The sequence below is a fragment of the Loxodonta africana genome, chromosome 22, assembly GCF_030014295.1.
Source record: "Loxodonta africana isolate mLoxAfr1 chromosome 22, mLoxAfr1.hap2, whole genome shotgun sequence".
NCBI classification, from domain to species: domain Eukaryota; kingdom Metazoa; phylum Chordata; class Mammalia; order Proboscidea; family Elephantidae; genus Loxodonta; species Loxodonta africana.
Genome location: NC_087363.1, coordinates 64,213,777 through 64,236,346, shown reverse-complemented (window position 1 = coordinate 64,236,346; position 22,570 = coordinate 64,213,777). Strand labels below are relative to the sequence as shown.

The following is a 22,570-nucleotide window of genomic DNA, read 5'->3' as shown; positions in this document are numbered from 1 at the left end:
ATACCCCAAGTTTCATTTTGTCCAATTCTAAAGGAAACCACTACGCTTTAAGATTTAACACAGAGAAGTGAGATATTCTAACCACGAGCACTAAAGACAGCCTGGAGTGGAGAAACACTGAATTATGAACCTGACCGCCTCCTTGATGGACGGAGTTTGTCATCCTGGGTGATTCTTTTCAGACCTCCTTCCCCCACAACTGCCCTGTTGACCCTTTGGGACAAAGTATTTGCAAGGCCACTTCCAACTCTGAGGTTCTTTACATTGAAACAAAGAAGAAAAGATTTGGGCTTGATTTAAAGGATACTACAAAAGGCAGCAAGGAGTAATGCCCAGCTGTTTAGAGGTAGGAGGGTAAAGGTCAGCCTCTATTGTCCAATCTTGCACACCTTTGTTTCCTGGAGAACAAGAGGGGTGGGCTACCATCATATGCCACTGCTAAGTAGGCTGCTCCATTTCCCTAGGAACTGGGAAAAGTACCTGCCCAGGTGTGTGAACCCAATCAGTCCCACAGGGAGAAGCTTCTCCTATACACCCATCACGTAGCAAGGATGTCCAGTAACTCTGCACCAACTGGGTTGTACATGTTCTTCACTGCCCGCCTCAGAAGAGCGGGCTACAGCAAAAGGGTAGGGGAAGGACGTGGTAAGATCTGTTACTAACAGCCCATACGCAGTGTTCCTTCCAGCACGTTTACACTGCTGCTCCAGGGGAGTGCACAACACTGCAATATAAGCAGCTTTTCCTAAAGAGCTCTCCACATTCCCATACCCCAGAGGTTTGGGGGAAGCACTCACACTTCCTGTAGATTCGGCAAGTCCTCAAAATCAGCAGGGTCAACCTCAGAAAGTTTGTTGTAACTCAGGTTTCTGGTAAAAGGAGAGAGAAAAAATTCAGTCAACGCTTGGCATTTTACCCAAGTTTCAAGAATCTTCCCTGCCCCCCTCCCCACAAAACCAAGCCCTCTCCTCCCTCAGAACTGTCCCTGCCTCGTGTTATTTTAAGTAATCTTACTGATGTGAGATTTACAGATGTATCTCCTGCTTACTTACATCCATAAACGAGTCACTCAAAGCAATACTGTGAAAATCTCACGTCACCTTAAGTTGGCTAAACCAAAATGGACTTCAATCCATACCATTTCAACACTTTGAACTCGTAAAGAAATTCTAAGACAAGCCAGTGCTCTACCTACATTAGAATGTCCTAGTCTGAACTCTCTGCACCGTATCAAGTCCAAGGCTATCCTTAATGGCATCTTCTTAATGTTTTACTAAAGCATCAAATTCAGGCCGGATTCAGAAGAGGACATGGAATGAGGAATATCACTGCTCATGTCACATGGATCTTGGCTGAAAGCAGAGAATACCAGAAAGGTGTTTACGTGTGTTGTATTGACTATGCAAAGGCATTCAACTGTGTGGATCCTAATAAAGTATGGATAACACTGTGAAGAATGGGAATTCCAGAACACTTAATTACGCACATGAGAAAGGCATACACAGACCCAGATGCAGTGGTTAGACAAAACAAAGGGATACTGTGTGGTTTCAAGTCAAAAAAGGTGTGTGTCAGGGTTATATCCTTTCTCCATATTTACTCAGTCTCTATGGGATCAAATAATCCCAGAAGTTTGACTATATGAAGAAGAACATGGCATCAGAATGAGAGGAAGACTTATTAACAACCTTCAATATGCAGATGACATAACCTTGCTTGCCAAAAATCAACGCCCATGAAAAGTAGTCACAAAATAAAATGAGGTATTGCATTGGGCAAATCTGCTGCAAAATACCTCTTTAAAGTATTAAAAAGCAAAAATGTCAATTTGAAGACTGAGGTGCACGTGACCCAAGACATGATATTTTCAATTGCTTCATATTCATGTCAAAGCTAGACCATGAATAAGAAAGGTCAAAGAAAAATTGATGCGTTTGAATTACGGTCTTGGTGAAGAATACTGAACATATATATATATATATATATATATATATATACATATATATATATATATATATATATATATATATACACCATGGACTGCCAGAACAACAAACACATCTGCTTGGAACCAGCACAGCCAGAATGCTCCTTAGAAGCGAGGATGGGGAGACTTCATTTCGCTTATTTTAGACATGTTATCAGGAGGGACCAGTCCCTGGAGACGGAAGGAGGACATCATGCTTAGTAAAGTAGAGGGTCAGTGGAAAAAAAAAAAAGGACCCTCAATGAGATGGACTGACACAGTGGCTCCAACAACGGGCTCAAACACAGCAACAATTGTGAGGATGGCGCAGGACCGGGCAGTGTTCCTGTTGTACATGTGGTCGTTATGAGTCGGAACTCAACAACGAAGCCTCAGATAACATCAAGCAGTAGCAAAGTGTCTAAACCAGCGGTGCTCAGCCAGGGATGATTTTGCTCCCCAGGGGACATTTGGTAACGTCTAGAGACATTTTTTGGTTGTCACAACTGTGGCAGGGACAGAGGGAGGGTGCGTTAATGGCATCCAGTGGGTAGAAGCCAAGGATGCTACAAAACATCCTACAATGCACAGGATAGCCTCCGCCACAAAGAATTATCCAGCCCTAAATGTCTCCGCCAGGTGCTCCTTGGAAACTCTATGGGGCAGTTCTACCCCGTCCTGTAGGGTCACTATGAGTCGGAATCGACTCGAGGGCACTGGGTTAAATGTCAACAGTGGCATTTAGAGGTTGGGAAACCCCAGTTTAAACAAGACCTGAGACTAAAAATTGCTTATATGTACAGTCAAAATTCACATGATTATTTAGAAAGTGAACATGAGAAGGTCCTGAATCGCAAGCGTTATTTATGAACACTGTATTCCTACCATCAATGAATTAAATATTTGGAACAATGATCACACAGAAGAAAGGAGCCAGTCACTGGAAATTCTCACTGGTACTCACAGGTGTGAGCAGCCTTCTAAGGTGACAGCATCTGTCTACACGTGAACAGCATTCTCATTGGTACTCACAGGTGTGAGCAGCCTTCTAAGGTGACAGCATCTGTCTACACGTGAACAGCATTCTCACTGGTACTCACAGGTGTGAGCAGCCTTCTAAGGTGACACCATCTGTCTACATGTGAACAGCATTCTCAAGACAACGCATTTGTCTCTCTCCTTCTCACTCGACTATACCCTCAGAGGCAGACTAGAAGCAAACGGGGCAATGTCTGCACAGCTGAGTTTCAACCCAGACCAGCTGACTTGAGTCTCAAGAACAGAATCCACAAGAATTTGATCCAAATGGGCCTCAATTTCTTATTTTGCACAGCATCCTGCTCCTTGCCACCAAAGCACACCCAGCCCTGTGTTTGCCGAAGAGGTTAACATTTTTCATCTCAGCTATTAATTCCATTGCACATTACTGCCAATTAACAGTACTACTAATCAGGAGTTTAAAGTCTGTCTCTAAAAGGGCACATTGTCACGTAAGTGGCAACCATCTATTAAACTTACTCCAGAGACATTTAAATCAATACTAGCCGAGGGCTGATAGCCATTTCACTATGAACTCAGGGACATTCATCCACCTAAATGAAAATCAAGTTGCACTGGAAACGAATGGTACCTCTGTGTTTGTGGCACAGCCTGGATTAAAAGCAATTTGTCCAGAGATTATATTACTATAAAGAGTGAAGGTGGTAATTTTTTAAGCCACAGACTGAAGTCAAGTGTGAGCTTGTCTGTGCTTGGGGTATTTATTAATGTGTCTAGAAATCAACAAGCTAGGCCTGGTAAAGAAAATCCACAGGTTGCTAGTTGGACTGAAATTTTCTTCCTCTGTTTTAGCACATTATCATACATTAAAAAAGGGGGGGGGGGGAATATCACTTCCTGTGTCTAAACACACTGAGTTTACAATGATTGTAACTTCTATATTATCACAGGCAGCAGGATTTGTTGAGTTGGAGGAGACATTAGAGAAAGACTCTCAGAAACCAGAAAGCAAGAGCCCATAGGAGCAAGCAAGTCATATGGATTGTGACCATACCAGGTGTGGAACGTGGGCACTACAATGGTGCCCGTCCACCCGCCCACCTGCCCAAAGAGGCACGTGTTCCTCGCCTCCAGAAACAAGGGCCAGTGTAGACCACTCTTCTCCTTTTTCAAGTGAAGCTCACCATCTGGATTCTTATGTGAAATATTTTCAATTCTTTTTAAAAAAATAAATAAATAAATAACCCTGAATGGGCTAAACAAAACATATCTGCAGGCCACATTTGGCCTGAGGACTGGCAGCTTTCAGTCTCTGATCTCAGCCACCTACTCCTGAGGCAATTAAGGTTCAAAGTGAAGGGCTTGTTTCTGGCTCATACGTGTACCCAGCGCTGGAGCTGGGCATCAGTGGAATCTGGGTTTCAGGCAATTAACTGGCGGCTCCATTTTTCACTATCTGGAACAAAATCACCTCCCTCATTTCCCATTCCACCAGCATCCATATTCCTCAGCAACTGGGTAGTAGAATGAAATCATTTTAAATCACCACACAAGCAAAATGTATTTAAATTTCAAAAAGTGTTGTACAAATTCTTCTTTTTAGATAAGTCTACTTGAGAAAAAGTCCCTGGTGGCGCAAATGATTAATGTGCTTTTCTGCTAACTGAAAGGCTATAAGTTCAAGTCCACCCAAGGTTCATCGGCCACGGAAAACCTTACTGAGCACAGTTCTACTCCACGAGTTGGAGTCAACTGGACAGCAACTGGGACTTGAGAAAGGGTCTTCTGTAGCAGTATCAGAACAATACTGGGAGTTCAACAAATACCTCAGAAAACAAAGATACTTTTGAACGGAAACTTAAGTTTCCACTGAGTCAGGCTGAACGCAGTGACTTTTCTACTTCTAATGCATCAGAAAAGCAATGTATAAACAAATGAAGGTCAGCAGACTGTCAATAAAGTATAATGTCCCCCTCAGAGTACCTACTAGCAATACAAAGAAAAGACGGGCTGAAGTTCAGGTCCCTTAGAACAATTTCTACTTCTGGTTACAGAACTGCCCTTACTTTTAAATATGAGAAGGTCCCATGACCTGAGACAGGCTGCTGAACCTCAATGACGTTTATCAGGAAATGGGGAAAATTATTTACTATATTCTCTATATATTTACCGTATTTATATAACACATAGTGAATATCTACATTTACTCTATATTATTAATAAAACCCAAAGTAAAATCCTAAAAGACACTTTCTTACCTGCCCATTTCGGGAAAACAAACTCCCAGCATCATTTAACAAAGTTTTTCACCCTTTGACGGCTATGCTTACTGACAATACTGATACCTCAACAACTAAGTTCTTTCCAAGAGCTCTGCAGAAGTGTAAATTCTCCTCTCAGATCCCGAGGACCAGCAATGGGTTAATCAGTGAAAAAGGCTTCATGAGGCCTTTCTGTCAGGGGGCAGCTGACACACACACACAAGTCGAAAGCATCTCACTTATTTCTACAAACATGACCGCCCCTCACCAGGCCCAACATCTGAATTTCTCTTCAGTTGAAGGTTTCAGATTCTCCTGTCAAAACAATTTATCTGTCAGCAGGGCAGATGCTGTCAAAAGCATTTCTGCATCTTTCAGTAGCAAAGAGGGGAGGAAAGAAACCTCAGGGAATTTAGTTACTGCCAACTGCGGCTTTCATTAAACATTTTGTCAGCCATTGTCATAACACAAATTTTTCCTGTTCTTGCACAAAGGGTGCGCAGATCAGGGAACAATTGAGCCCTGCCATAGACAGGCTTTCAGCTAATCTGCTGAAAGATAACTGTGCGGCCCACGGTTTGCAGAACACACAACAGGCACCTCTGTAGAGAACAGCTCAAGTTTTATTCCGGCATGTTTGAAAAGCAAACTGCGTAACAGCGCAAGACAAGAGTCTGCTCGCGGAGCATTCTTCCTGACGAGACCCCCTACCCTGACCCTACGGGTTTAGAAGAGCTAAGTCTTTAAGATAGTTGAGAAATCCTCACCACTGTCTAAAGCTGTGCTGCCCAATACGGTAGCTTGCTACTGGCCATGTGGCTACTTACATTTAAATTAAAATTAAATAAAACTAAGAATCCAGTCCCTCAGCTGTGGGGACCATGGTCTCAGGGAACATCTAGCTCAACTGGCATAACACAATTTATAAAGAAAATGTTCTACATTCTACTTTGGTGAGTGGCGTCTGGGGCCTTAAAAGCCTGTGAGTGGCCATCTAAGACATTCCACTGGTCTCACCCCTTTGGAAGCAAGGGAGAATGATGAAAACTAAAGATACAAGGGGAAGATTAGTCCAAAAGACTAACGGACCACATCTACCATGGCCCCACGAAACTGAGCCCAGTACAACTAGATGGTGCCCAGCTACCACCGACTGCTCTGACAGGGATCACGGTAGAGGGTCCTGGACAGAGCTGGAGGAAAACATAGAACAAAATTCTAACTCACAAAAAAAAGACCAGACTTACTGGCCTGACAGAGACTGGAGAAACCCTGAGAGTATGGCTACCAGACGCCCTTTTAGCTTAGTAACGAAGTCATTCCTGAGCTTCACCCTTCAGCCAAAGATTAGCCAGGCCCACAGAACAAAATGAGACTAAAAGGGGCTCATCAGCCCAGGGTCAAGAACTAGAAGGCAGGAGGGGACAGGGAAGCTGGTAATAGGGAACCCAAGATCGAGAAGGAAGAGTGCTGACATGTCGTCGGGTTGTTAACCAATGCCATAAAACAATATGTGTACTAACTGTTTAATGAGAAGCTAGTTTGTTCATCTAAAGCACAACTATTAAAAAAAAAAAATTCAGTTCCTCATTAGCTTAACAAGTAAAGAATGCCTGCCTTGAGCACTGTGCTCTTTTAAGATCTATCTATTTGGAAACCCGGAATCCTTGGTGGCATAGTGTTAAGTGCTACAGCTGCTAACCAAAAGGTCGGCAGTTCGAATCTGCCAGGCGCTCCTTGGAAACTCCACAGGGCAGTTCTACTCTGTCCTATAGGGTCGCTATGAGTTGGAATCGACTCGACGGCAGTGGGTTTAGTTTGGTTTATATGGGATCAAGGAAACCCTGCTGCCATAGTGGTTAAGTGCTATGGCTGCTAACCAAACGGTTGGCAATTCAAACCTACCAGATGCTCCTTGGAAACTCTTTGGGACAGTTCTACTTCATCCTATAGGGTCACTACAAACTGGACTCGATGGCGACAGGTTTGGTTTTTTTTTTTTGTTTGTTTTTGGATATGGGATCAAACTGACAACAGCAAGATCAGACAGGAAACTTGAGGGGTAGTGAGTCTACATTAATGGGAGAAACAACTCAGAAAGCAGGGATGAGAATGGCTGCACAACTCAAAAATGTTATCATCACTGAACCGGTCCCTCTGCTGCACAAGCCACATTTCAATGACTCAGTAGCCACGTGCGGCTCGTGGCTGCCATAGTGAACAGCACAGAGAGGACATTTCAATGACTCAGTAGCCACGTGCGGCTCGTGGCTGCCATAGTGAACAGCACAGAGAGGACATTTCAATGACTCAGTAGCCACGTGCGGCTCGTGGCTGCCATAGTGAACAGCACAGAGAGGACATTTCAATGACTCAGTAGCCACGTGCGGCTCGTGGCTGCCATAGTGAACAGCAGAGAGAGGACATTTCAATGACTCAATAGCCACATGCGGCTCGTGGCTGCCATAGTGAACAGCACAGAGAGGACATTTCCACCACAGCAGAAATCTCTACTGGGCAGCACTGGGTCAAATCAAGTGAAATGGAATCTATAAAAGAAACTTGGACTTTTTAAATAAATCTGAGTTTCCCAATAATGCAAGACCTTGATTTAAAACTGTCGTGGGGAATGGACATTGATATTAGCCCAAATTCTTTAAGCAAACAAAGTTCTTAACCATCCCAACAGAGGAAGGGCCTCTGAAAACTCAATTCCCAAGGAAGACAGTCTTTAAAAAAAAAAAAAAAGCCCTCTGAGTATAATGCTATAGATCTAATCAGTATTTATATAATATGACCAGCATCTTCCTGGATTAACTCCAGAACCACGTATTACAAACTTGGAAATGCTATTCAAAAGCTGGCAAACAATAATTTATTGACTCCTTGGAAATTGCAGGATAAAAAGTTCCATTTACTTCTGAGTTCATTGTGATGAGGAAATAACCCAATATCCTTAGAAACATAATTAGCACTCCATCCCCCAAAGCAAGCATTGCTTATAGACCATTGACTATAGGAGCAAAACCTCTCTGTGAAAGTGTCAAGAACGCATGGTTCTATTTTTAATCATCAATATGACGAATAACTCAAAGTGGAAGGAACTGGCCCTGAATCTGTAACAGGCATTGGCTGGGGAATGTGAGGTTTTCATATTCCAGGTTGGCCTATTTCCCATTACTCAACCCTGTCTGGACTCTTGAAGAGCACTGTATTTTGCGTATTTTAAGCTTTCAGATATTTGCTAAACTGAATGAGATAACCGGAAAGAAAATGTGAGGCAATCCAATGACCCAACCACTGAGCACCACTGGGGCACCCAGAATTAGCCTTATCTAGGGAAACTGGGCTTCGGTTGTCCATCTCTTTCTCAATCTCACAATTTGCTGTTTGCCACCCATTAAAGGGAAAATCACAAAAAATAAAATAAAAATAATTTTTAAAAAACAGAATCATCTGCTTAAAAAAAAAAAAAAAAGCTGATCAGTCCTTTTATGATTTCAAGAGATATGAGTGAGGAAGAACGTACAGTACAACTTGTCATGGTTAGTTAATTCCTTACACTTTCAAGGCAGTTTCTGCTGTATTTTTACCTTCTGAGGAATTACATTTAGTACACATCAAGTTCCAATGAAATCATCACATTATGTTCCCTAGACCTTTGCTGTAGGGTTTTATGAGAGTAACAGATTTTTTAAAAAATCCCAGAATATCAGATTTCTTTTTTCTATTGCAATGCGTTCCCCTCATTACCCAAAAACCACAACTGCACAGCCTGATAATACACACTACGGCTTACATGAGAATGATATAATTACTAACAATGCAGAAGAGAAACTAGATAACTGGGAGCTCCTAAAAATCAAACACCTATGCTCATCCAAGGATTTCACCAAAAGAGTAAAAAGATTACCTACAGATTGGGAAAAGTTTTTAGCTATGACATTTCCAATCCGTGCCTGATCTCTAACACCTACATGATGCTGCAAAAATTCACCTACAGAAAAGACAAACGAGACTATTAGAAAATAACAAAAAATAGTTTACACACAGAAAAAAAATTCTTTGATGGTTACCAAGGGCACAAGAGGAAGGGAGGGAGGGAAAATTAATAACTAGATAGTAATTTTAATATTGGTGAAGAAGGGCAACACAGGATATTGTGAAGTCAGTACAACACGATAAGGGCAGAAGACACTGAGAAGAATGTAAGAATAAAGGGCATCTTGCACAGTAATTACTATAACAGACAATCCTGCAACAAGAGTATTAAACAATAATTTGCAAATGGATACACAGGTAGATAGGTATGCTAAAGAGGTATGGGAGGGTGTAAGGGAGCACAACCACCTGCAGATGTAGGTTTGGTTGTGTATAGGTTCTATATATATAATTATAGGTGCTGCATGTGTATTAACACAGCCCTTTCATGACCCGTGGGACATATACCATCCTACCCACTTTTTCTGGCTCTCAGGTTTCTTGGGACTGTATAAAAGTATTTGCTGCCCTCCAGTGGGAACTTGTGTAACACTGTAAGGTGAAAGAAATGTTCACTAAAGCAAATCCCCCCAAACCAAACCCACTGCCATTGAGTCAATTCCGACCCATAGCGACCCTACAGGAGAGAGTAGAATTGTGCCGTAGAGCTTCCAAGGAGTGCCTGGCAGATTTGAACTGCCGACCTTTTGGTTAGCAGCAGCAGCACTTAACCACTACGCCGCCAGGGTTTTCACTAAAGCAAAGGAGCCTTAAATGTGAGGTAGTGCATCCAGTAAGTGTGACTGGGACAAAAATTTCATCTCTTTTGGCTTTTGCAAGCTTACTTATGGTTTTCTTGTGATAATTAGGGAGCCCTGGTGGGTGTTGTGTTTGTGTGTGTGTGTGTGTTGCAATAAATCCTGCCACTGCTACCTATGACCGGTGAGACAGACGGGCACCCAACAGTCCTAGCTCCCGAGAACCTCCCTGATGTTTGTGGGACCCATGTATTCCCAAATAATATTTCTCAAAATCCATATTACCAACCAAAAAGTTAAACACATTCTATGATTCAGCATGCTTCCACTAATGAAAACACATGGTATCAAAAAAAAAAAAATTCAAAGCTGAAAATAGAGTCTTGAAAAGGATAGACAATAAAGCATACAAGGGGCACAGTCATGGAAACTTCTCAGACATAACCAAACACCTCACGAGACGAAGTTCCTAGGCTCAAAAGTGAAGGACCACAGACATGGAGGACATCTATGTCAACTGGCACAACATAGTTCATAAAGACCACGTTATGCATCCTACTGGTGAGTAGCATCTGGGGTCTTAAAAGCTTGTGAGCGGCCATCTAACACACAACTATTGTTCTCCTACCTTCGGGAGCAAAGGAGGGTTAAGAAAACCAAAGACTCAAGGGAGCAATTAGTCCAAAGGAATAATGGATCACATGAACCACAGCCTACATGGCCCTGAGACCAGAAGAATTACATGGTCCCCAACTACCATTACTGACCGCTCTGACTGGGATCACAACAGGAGGTCCCCAACAGAGCAGGAGAAAACTATACGACAAAAAATCAAATTCACAAAAAAGACCAGACTTAACTGAAAGGGCTGACTCAATAGGGGGAGAGCAAGTGGGAGAAGGGAGTAAGATGTATGTAAACTTACATGTGACAGACTGATTGGAATTGTAAATGTTCACTTGAAGCTTAATAAAAGTTAATTAAAAAAAAAAAAAAAAGACCAGACTTACTGGTCTAACAGAGACTGGAGGAACCCCTGGGACTATGGCCCTAAGACACCCTTCTGACCTGGAATGAACCCATTCCTGGAGACCACCTTTTCAGCCAAACAACAAACAGGTCCATAAACAATAACACCCAAGGGGAACATGTTCCTTAGAACAATCAATTATACGAGATCGAAAAGACATATTTGCCCAAAAGCCAAGATGAGAAGGCAGGAAGGGGTAGAAAATCCTGAGGAAAGGAAAGAGGGAACCCAAGACAGAAACAGGGAGAGTGCTGACACATTCTGGGTAATGCAACCAATGTCCTGGAACACTTTTATGTCCGAACTATCAAATGGGAAACTAATTTGCTCTGTAAACTTTCACCTAAAGCAAACTAAAAAAAAAAAAAAAAAGATACAAAAGGATAAATACGATCTGATCTCACTTATATGAAATAGGAAAATGTATAGAAGCCACTGTTTATTCATGGTTACCAAGAGCGGGAGAAGGGGAAAGGGGAGTCTTTGATTGGAGGTGCTAAGTTTCTATTAACGGCAGAAGAATGATTTGGAAACGAACAGGGGTAGCTGTACCACATGAGGACCATCATCAATGTCACCGTATTGTACACGTAAAAAAAATGCTGAATTGGTAAATGTTGTTGAATCTTTTTACAATTAAAAAAAAAAAAAAAACTTAATAAAAAAGGGAAAGAAATTAGTGTGGGGCCCTGAATTCTAATGCTCAAGTCGTCAGCTGAGTGAGGTCAGTCAGGCCCACCTCAGGGATCCCTACTTTGGTATTTCACACGTCTCACCCTGGCAGCTGAGAACAGATTTGGGTCTCTTTCCTTATTGGCTCTGGGCTTAGCACTAACCAAACGCTAAATCGGTCAATTATTTATTGAGCGTCTGTCTACAATGTACAGTGTGCTGTGATAAGTTCTATGAGGGATGCAAATTAGGATAAGACCTAGTCCACAACCTTAAGGAAGTTTACAACCTACCGGGAGGGTAAGGTAAGACTCTTAACCACATAATTACAGAAGAAGGTTGTAAGGTAGTGACCATGCTGTTAATGGCAGACCCAAAAAAAACTCATTGCCATCGAGTCGATTCCAACTCATAGCGACCCTACAGGACAGAGTAGAACTGCCTGGAAGCGTTTCCAAGGAGTGGCTGGTGGGTTCAAACTGCCCACCTCTTGGTTAGTAGCCAAGTTCTTACCCACTACATCACCAGGGCTCCAAATGGTAGACCAGGAGTTGCAAATTGGTGGTTCTTGGGTCAAAGCTGGGCTGCAAGGAAATTTGTTTGTGTGTTTGTTTTGGACAGAACAGTGTTTGCAGAAAATTAACGTTTTCACCAGAAATGTAAAAAAATAAAAAGATTTCAGCTTCCCTTGAAAAATAATCATTGGGCCGGCATTCCTGACAGCAGCAAGCACTCCAGTTTATACAGACCTCACCGCCCCTACCCTCTCACCCAGGCCCTCTTTACGCATGTGGAGGATCTCCCTGGTCCTGTAAGCATTTGAGCCTGCCATCTCTGCTACAGACAGAGTTCAGATGGCCTTCAGAGCAAAGAAGATCAATTGTGATGAGAAAGGTTTATCAGAAAATGCAAGACCTCAGCTAAAGAAGAGTCGGAGAAAAAGGAAAGAGCAGAGTTTTTGAAGAAGGGTATTAGGAGAGAAGGCCAAAACCAAAAAACCAAACCCAGTGCCGTCGAGTCGATTCGTCAACTCATAGCAACCCTATAGGACAGAGCAGAACTGCCCCATAGAGTTTCCGAGGAGCAGCTGGTGGATTCGAACTGCCAACCCTTTGGTTAGCAGCCATAGCACTTAACCACTACACCACCAGGGTTTCCAAAAGAAGGCCAGAGAAGTAAAATGCAGCATGGAGGGCATAGAACAGCCAGCCAAACAGCCAGCCAAAAGTCAGAACCTCACGGAAAGGAAACGTGCAAGACACAAACAGTGTCAGGGTAAAGTGGAGAAGCCAAGTCCCACGTTGTCAGACCCACAGCCTACCAGACAGCAAGTCAAGGGTTATATAAGCCTTAAAACCTAGTGCCAGGCCCCTCATAAATGTTCATCTACAGGGCCACTAAAGTTGATTACCATGGGAACAGAGTATCTCCTTGTTCATTCACTTAAAGTTTCGGCCCAAAAGAGCAAGGGGTCTAAAACATTTTCTCATCATCGCTGAAGGCAATCAGCATTTGCCTTCTATGTGGTTCCTTAAAGCAGAGGCTCCTGGGATCTGGTTTTCCTATCAAAACCTTTGTTCAGGCAAAGAGATACAAAGTAATGAGGTGTGATGTGTTTGTTGTCTGTCGTTGTTTAAACTGTCTCATACCTGACTGAGAAGGGCTATGGGGTGAAGCACACAGATTTCCCATGAGCAGTCTCTCATTAAATATAGTATGTGCATCATTAACCCCTAAGGACTAATAAAACATTTAACTTAGAAGAGGCACTCTGGCCACACCCATGCCAGTGTGGGGACATCTGACCAAGAGAACGTGAAGAGCGAGAGCTGCCTGCCGCGGGCCTGGTCCTACTGCCAGGCTGCCACAGGGCACATCACCATGACCTCCCCCGCAGGGAAGATGTGCCTACCAGTTGTGTGTGGTTTTGCTACTGGAGAAGTGCCTGGAAATGCGGCGGGGGAGGAGAGGGGCCAGAGGTAGGGTCCCTCACAATTGCCCGTTCATCACCTGAAAAGAGGATTCGCAAAGTCACCCTTTCAGAGACTCCTTAAGCTTTACAGGACTTCCCAAACTCACCACCTCCACAACAGGAACCCCTACACCCTTGCTGGGCACCAGTCAGTAACAGAGTTCAGTCTTTACCTCTGGAAAGCCCGGCCATTCTGCTGAACAGAAGGGTTTGTGCCTCAGAGCAAAGTGCTCCCACCCGCCATCAATCTCATCTCCAACATGGCCCTCACGGCCCTAGACACAGCCGCTCTGAGAGCAGAGCACTCAACCATGACTGTGAGAGGGGCTGGAGCGTGTGCTCATCTCTGGAAGAATGGAGCTTCTCCCAATTAAAGGCTGGAGGAGGGGCTCCTAACTGAGAACCACGCTCTACTGACGCAGGAAATGAAGATGTTTGCTTCTGTAGTAGTTACAACAATTTGGGCAAAAGGGACAGGAAGTAAGGGGTGGGTGAGGGTAAAAAAAGGGCAAAACAATCTAGTGGATACATCGGGAGTCCCAGATTTGCTCACCAATGCTCCTGTGGTCTGAACTGTTCTCCCTTCCTGACACCTGTCCCTCACCCCTCTGCCTTACAGAGGTCCACTCTGAGGAGACAGGTTTCCTGTGAACCACCACTGCAAAATACCATTTTCAAATTCGTTACTCTGGGTATACGCATTGGGTATACACACGAAAAATGCAATCTAGCAATATCTTATGGACACTTCTTTGATAGAATGTCACGCCAACAAAATTTAATTATGTAAAATTTGGCACAACCGCCATTCATAAACAAAACCAGTTACCAGTTGCTGCCATGGAATCATTTCCAACTCATGGTGACCCCATGTGAGCCAGAGTAGAATGCGTTCCATAGGGTTTTCAGTGGCTGATTTTTCAGAAGCAGGCTGCCAGGCGTTTCTTCTGAGGAGCCTCTGGGTGAATTTGGACCTCGAGCCTTTAGTCAGCAGTCAAGCACCATTCAGGGACTCCTATGCCCAGTGATGCAGTGGTCAATTTCCTTTTCCAACACACTGAAATTATTCTCCACTTAACATTGAGTGATGTCACACACTACCTGCCCCTGCCTAAGGTCTCTGAGAGGAACATTACTATCCACGAGGAAAACAGCTATTTTAACACAGTTCAATAAAAAGCACTGCTGGTCAGAAAAGAGTGGCTAAATGCCAAGCCTGTCTTTCTGGCAGAAGGTACGACCAAGGATTTTACTGGGATCAAGGGATAAGCAAATTCTATACCAGTGGCTCGATTCTTCAGAAATGAAACCTCCAATAACATATTACTTCCTCTGAGCGCAAAAGACACGGATTAAAATATGAAGAACAAACAAACAAAAAACTCCTTCCCTCCATCTGAGTCATTCCATGTCGTCATAAACACTCTTGTCTAAGAGTTTCCTAGGACCAGGAAAGGATCAAGACATTCTGTGGCTTTTTAACCCTCATTTCTAATAATTCACTCGCTAACAAAATCCAATCAATGAAAATACTAGGATAAACAGCAACCTGAAAGATCATACAGGGATCGCAGTGGGCAGTGAGTGTATGCTAATGAGGGAGGAACAACTCAGAAAGGAGGTGAGGATGGTCGCACTACTCAGGGAATGCAACCACTGTCACTGAACTGTACAGGGAGAAATTGTTGAGCTGGCGCATGTTCTACTGGGCATATTCTCAACAGCAAAATACAAATTATATAAAAAAAAATAAGTAAAATAAAAAGAAAATACTAGTACCAAAACCTCGTGTTACTCCAAAAAACAAAACTTCATGGCGCCTCCCAAGTAACGATCAGACCTGCCTGAGAAAGTATTTAGTAGAACATTTTCACGCAAATCACGTCTGGCTTACAAAAGAGCAGTAAGATGCTTATTTTCCCCCCTTAAATGGAAGAAGGAAAAGAAAGTTTGTTTTTTTAATATATCTGTACAAACATGTATTCCCTTAGTGTTATCAGCATCTCTTTCCTCCCCACCCACGTGCAAAAAAAAAAAATGGAAGGGACAAACGACATGAGTGGGTGTAACTACGTTCCCGGGCTAGAGCTGTTCATGATCTGAAGCCCACAGTTCCTCTGGAGAAGCTCTGGAGCTCCAGCTCCCAGTGAACATGCGTGCATCCTTTATTTCTCAACTGAAATCACGGCCACTGCTCGTGAATGCCTCTGCGACACTGCTTGGTGTCTCAGCAAAGCCCCAACATCCAAAATCCATAAGGCTAATATAAAAATTCAGATATACTTGCATTTACCAAGATACTCTGCATTACAAATGGATTAAGTGTATTAAGTTCCTTCAAAAATTATCTTCTATGGTTAATTCGTCCTTCCTTTTACCACCAACCTCAAAACTTAAAAATGAAGATTGCTCAAAATAAAGGGAACAGATCCCTGGCATTAAGTCGGCCAAATTTTAAAAACTGGATTTACCCACCACTTTTCAAGGATACATCTGCTGTATTGCAAGGAGACACGCGAGTATCTCTCGCTAGATATTTTAAAGAAAACACACGATTTTAAAAGGTCAGCCTTCTGGCTAACACAGTTAAGTCACTGACTTTATTAGTTAGCTTATCGACTTGGGATCTCATTCTGTCAATTTTTCCATTGGGCTTTTTAAAGTTTATGTGTGTCATGAAATGCTTAGCTGAAGCCAAAAGGCCAAGTTTTTCTTTCTACGATACTAAGACATCATGAAGCACTCTCAACTTAGAAGACTGTCTACACATCAGGTTCCCGGCTTCAATGGTGGTGCTGAGGCAGCGACGATTTCTGTTGTTGAAATGGCACTGAAGATACTGAGTCAAGGTTAAACAACCATCTCGTATTTCAGCATGCATTATTTTATACAGACTGCTTTCTGCTCTTAAAATAGGAAAATTCCTTTGCACTGAAATTACCAAGAATCAGACGATATGTGTGACCTCCATCCTTGAACGCACTAAATTTTTACCATGTCAAATGGGGACTGGCTGTGAAAACAACTGAGCCACCATACACTTTTCTTTCTTTTTTTATTATCATCATTTACCAAGGTCTCTAAAAGAGACGCCCACCTGTTCACATGGCCCACCTACAGTCAGTGAGGGAGGCTCAGTGGATCACACGACCAGGCGCCCTCACCTTCACACCCTTTCCCAACACACACACCTCCCTGCCTCTCCATGGTTCACAGTTCCAGGTCATTCACTTCCAAAGGATGGGTCTTAAAGGGTGGCTCCTCGCACTAAATTCCACTTGCTGACCAATGTTTTAATAATTATGGTATCTATGAAATAAAAACCAAAAACCAAACCCTTTGCCATCGTCAAGTGAATTCCAACTCATAGCAACCCTACAGGAATAGGAGTCTGTAAACCAAAGCACCAGCAAAGGTAATTACAATCTCTACCAAAAGTCAATCATAAATGACTCCCTTTGGAGTCCCAGTTATAGGAGGAAAAACCTAAGAACCACCACATGTACTTCTAGGCACCAGGGAGAGAGACAAGAGGCATGCAATTCACTGGGCATTGTCACATTTTGGCCAGAAATCAAAGCCCATCGGTCACATCAATGAGACTGGCTACCTTGAGACAGTTACCCCATGAACAGCTGTGACTTCTTTGCCTAACAATGTTATCCAAGGAAAACACAATCCCCCAGGTTCCACAATCACTCCTGTTTAAAGATGATGAAATTTGAGTTTGTCAAAGTCTTTGCTCAGTTTGTCCTATACATCAAGAGACTCCATCATGACTTCCAGTAAGCACATGACCTTGGGGGCTTCAGGTAGGGTTGGGGGCTTGATGTGTTCCTGCATAATTCACACTAAAATCAGCATCATAAGCTCTCCATGGTTAGAGGCCAGTTCTGACCCATGTTCTGAGGTACAGGGGATTAAAAAAAGTATGGTTTGGAGTGATGGCACCGTGTTCAGCTATCAGTCCACACTCCAGCTGGGACTCCTGGGCTGGCTTCCCTTTCTCCTTGCTCCCTGACGCTCAGTCCTGAAATGCTGTGAAAGTAAACAAAAGGTACTGGAATCCTAGATCTGGTCCGCATGGTCACACAAGCATGACTCTGCAAGCTTTCCTGGCAACTACATTCACTTGCAGCAAACTCAACTGTGATCAATAAGCCAAAGCAGATCTGGATCTGGTTAGGTTTAAGCTTGTGTGACAACAAAGAGAAAACCAGCCACTCTCAGACCCGAAGAGCTACTGCAGAAAGCACCTGCACAAACTCGTCAGGGTAGTTTATAAGGTCAGGAGTGCCTCCGAAAAGACCTTTTTTATTCCTAGGGGCACGGGACAATTGGGAGGCCTGTCACACTGCTGGTGTCAATATTTATCCAAGGCCTCGGTATTCGCCAAGCACTCTTTCAATTCACTCATTCACATAATTTGCCACTACAAAGCCCCAAGACAGAGATTCATTTACAGCTCGGATTTCTTCTCTTGCGTTTCCATACGGGAGGCTGGCTGCGGGACCCACGGTTTCTGTCCGCAACAATCCCAGCAGCTTGAGGCTAAAGCGTTCAGTGTCTTTCAGGACTGCCAATATCAAATGGCAATGCACCGAGGACAAGGACAGGCGGGGATGGGAGACAAAGCGCCTGCTTTCTGCCTTCTAGTGGTATGTGCGCTGCCTGCACAGAAAATGAGCAAAGCTTAGACCTCACAGTAAAGTAACTGAACCCCAAGAACCACACCCAGGTATTTCCAAGTGTGACTCCCTCACCCTGCAGATTAATCCAGCCACCAATACCCAGAAGTATGCGACGCTCAGAGGAAGACATGTGCGATGAAGTAGTCCTGCTTGGTCAGCCCCAATTCTCCCAGTCGCACCCCTCCCACTTCACCCCTTTGCAAGCCTTCCTCCCTCAGGCCCCATCCCTCAAACTAATTTCTATACACAATTTCCCTTCCCAGGTCAAAGTCGGAAGAAATTACTATTTTATTAACATCAACTTTAAGAGGCCATGGAGACTGGCAATAGCTGAGCATCGTAGAGACCAGATTTGCAGGTGGCTTCCTCCACGTCTCTCCCCCAACACCCTCTTCCAATGCCTTTCCCCAGTGGATGCTAAACTGCAGCACCCTCACTCAGCTGTGCCTGCTTCTGCCAAGGAGACACTGGGGGGCCTGGAGGGAGGCTGACTTCGGATTCCATGCCCAAGAAATCGAGGCACTAGAGGAAAATGGCTCTCTCACCAGTGACAAATTAAAAAAATTCCTCAAAGCCCTCTTGCGAAACTACCACGCAAGTGACATTAAACAGACTTTTCCAGCCTGCTTCCTATGATTCAGGAAACCTGCTTTTCTGGCCCCGAATACATGACTCTTCCCAACTAGCCACGTATCCCCACCAGACTCCTCACTGAAATTCTGGGTCCTCATACTCATATATATGCCAACAGGCTATAATCACTTCCGTTCCTGCCTGAGCAAAATCGCTACAGCAAGTGATGAGCCTTGATATATGACGAGTGTGTGGTCTGCGGAGCCAACATTCCTGCCTCTGCTTTAAATACGCCTGCTGGGTGAAGGCAAGCAAGCACTAAGCCCAAAATGGTAGCAGCAGAGGGTGCGGTCAGCTTTATTTTTTCCTATGTAAAAATATACATGACACTTCAGCTGCCAATATTTCCTCACGCACACTGAAGTTAATAATTCACAAACCAACTCACATTCATCAAGGATCAGAAAATTTAAAGGTTGTTTCTGCAAACATTTCTGTTCTTGCTCTTACTTAACAGCTGGTTTATTTAACTGATGGCTTCTGTTGCCATTAGGGGCAGGTAGCACTTTGAAATGTTCTTTGTGGAGCCAGACACACCACTACCCAGGTCACTTGGTCTCTGGGTTCCACATTATCCAAACTCCCACACATCCGTGTTTTGTCACTCAGAATGGTTAGATAACTCTAATAAGGTGAAAAAGCAGGACAAAATTATTCTAGTTTGCTAAGACATTACTGTAAACACGCGCTACCATTTCTGATCTGGCCCCTCCCAACGGACACTCTCCAAAGATGCCGGGGCACGAGGGAGCAGCAGGTACGGTTAGAAGAGTACTCGCCCAAACGACAAGGTGCCTGGATTTCAGACATTATCTACATGAGGAAGACATGTCTCTAGCCCTCAATCCCCGCCCCTCCGCCAAAAGAAGAACCCAATTCCCTTTTAGAACTTAGTCCTATCCTCCCCTTTTTCTTGATCTCACTTCATTTTCCCTCGTTTTAAAGGGGAGGTCACAAGAGCCAGAAACCTAAAAACATGTGTATGTGTGTTGAAGGGCATGCAGCAGGAGGGAACCTAGTGAAGTCTCGTCCAGCACTTTTTGAGTGTCTCCAACCTGCTGCAGGAGAAGAGGATTACCAAACAGTTTGGGGTGGCTGTTTCAACCAAAGGAAATGACATCCTGGGCTATGAGTTTGCTGCAGAGGCGTGGATTTACTACGAACAGATGATATACCTCAGGGGTTTATGAATTCCAAATAGCTGCAAGGTCACATAAATGTCCACATAAGCCTTGTTAAAGCAGTTACACATTAACTCCTATGCATCAAGGAAGATCCTATCACCTCTACCATGTCCACACCTTTTATGTTCGGCCTTCAAAAGTGCCTTTTGCAAATTGCTAGGATGACAATTTCTAGTTTGAAATAAAGATAGGTCAGTTTTGTGTTTTTGTTTTTTTAATAAACAACTGGTGTCAGTTTGTCCTACTGTGGTGGCTTGTGTGCTGCTCTGATGCTGGTTGGTTATATCCCCAGTATTTCAAATTCCAGCAGGATCCCCCATGGTAGACAGGCTTCAGCAGAGTTTCTAGACTAAGTCTAGGAAAAAAGGCCTGGGGGCCTACTTCTGAAATTAGCCAATGAAAACCTTATGGATCACAACAGAACATCATTAACCCACTTGCTTTGGACATATTATCAGGAGAGATGAGTTGCTGAAGTAGGGGATCATGCTTGGCAAAGTAGAGGGCTGAAGAAGACAAGGGAGACCTTCAGGGAGGTAGACTGGCACAGAGACACAATGATGGACTCCGACACGCCAGCCATCCTGAGGATGATCCAGGCCTGGGCAGTGTTTTGTTGTATTGTGCATGTGGTTGCCATGAGTCGAAGTCAACTAAATGACAGCTAACAACAATTTCAGTGTGTGCACCTGGCCCTTAAAAGGCAGCTAGTTAACCCTGGTCCACCAGGTGCTCCTTGGAAACTCTAAGGGGCAGTTCTACTGTCCTACAGGGTCGCTATGAGTCGGAATCGACTTAAGGGCAACAGGTTTTAGTTAACCCTAGTGAAATAGAAAGTAACAGCTAACCCAAAAATGCAAATTTGTAGGATGTTCAGCTCATGGCTATTTCTACAGGTGTGGGGAGCAGATGAGACAACAAAGCCTCGGATAACACAACACAACAGAAAAGCCAATGGTCCCGCACATTTTATTTGGAAATCAATGAGCACACAAATGCTTGCTAAGCACTTACTGTGTGCCAGGAATTGGCCCAAACTCTAGGACCACATGGTGTTTATAATCAGAAGGGAAGACAACTGCTGAACAGGTAGCCACAGAGATGCTCCAAGGCTATCCCTGTGCAAGACAGTGGCCACCCTAGCCTAGGGGTTCTGGGAAAGCCCTCTCTGTGGACATGTTTAACCTGGGACCTGAAGGATGAGTACAAGTGAGGCATACCAGGGCAAAGGCCCTGAGACAGGAAAAGGTTTGGCCTGGTGAAGGAAGTCCTATAACCATCAGAGCTCAGTAAGGCACTAGCAGAACAGTAGAGAAGGGCCGGGTACACAAGGACTTAAAGCCACAGGACCTGCAGCCAAACCTAAGACAGCCCACTGTCTAGAGCAGTGGGTCTCACACTTAAGACTCCAAAACAATGGCCCCTAGATAGCTGCTCAAAGATGCAAGTTCCCAGGCCCTAACACCTTAAATAACTTAGACTCCAAAGTCTATAAAGAGTTTAAAAAAAAAAAAAAAAAAAAAAGGCCTACTGACTGCCTGGAGAATGAACAGAGGGCTATGACATAATTATTCTCTAGAGAGACAGATGAGCACATTAACAAGTCTACCTAAATCAGTGGGTCTCCAAAGGTAGGGCAATAGGTATTTTTTTCAAAATATACGTGTGGGCCTTCTCCCAAGCTTGCCCCCACCACCCCAGATTCCCTCCCTTACCCCAACACCCCAGTACTTTCATTTCATCTAGAATGGGACCAAGGGGTGGAGTGGGGAAGACAAACAGAAAACCCAGGCTCAAGGTTCTACATGTCTGCAAAAATTCAGGACCAAGCCCCAAGTAACTCAACCAAGCAACTCTTTCCAGTTATTCTTCCTCTGGTTTTCTTGCTTTAAAGGAAACCATGGCAAGGCCTCGGCTTCCTTTCCTTTCCCATTAAAAGCCACTGGGGCCCTAGTTTTCAATTAGCAACATCAGCCCACCACCCCACAGCTGCCCAAGTTCAATATGTCTTCCCTCCCCCAGCTTCCAGTCTCCAGCAAGCACTTCACACCTCCCTATTGTAAACCTGTCCAGAGCGATTGCCCTGCCTGCATTTGTGCAGCCTCGGTGCTGCACTTCTGTGTAATTTATAGCTGCAAAGCTCTGTCAGCAAAGGCAGGCTTGCCCTGGAGCAGAGAAAATGCTCAGACCCAGCCATAAATGCATAAAACCAAAAACCAAACCATTGTCAATGAGTCAATTCCAACTCATAGCAACACTACAGGACAGAACAGAACTGCCCCATAGGGTTTCCAAGCGGTTAATCTTTAAGGAAGCAGACTGCCACATGGCTCCCCTGTGGAGTGGCCGGTGGGTTCAAACTGCCGACCTTTCGGTTAGCAGCCGAGCGCTTAACCACTGCACTACCAGGCATCCTATATAAA

At 44.0% G+C, this 22,570-nt stretch overlaps 1 protein-coding gene across 1 annotated transcript in view; it reads right to left on the bottom strand.

Moving 5' to 3' along the window:
• Nucleotides 1-22,570, bottom strand: part of LRIG1 (leucine rich repeats and immunoglobulin like domains 1) — a 121,511-nt gene that overhangs the window by 73,608 nt on the left and 25,333 nt on the right. Inside the window, exon 2 of the mRNA XM_003410003.4 lies at nt 798-869. Within this exon, the coding sequence (XP_003410051.1) occupies nt 798-869 (72 nt within the window). The remainder of the gene's footprint in view (nt 1-797; nt 870-22,570) is intronic.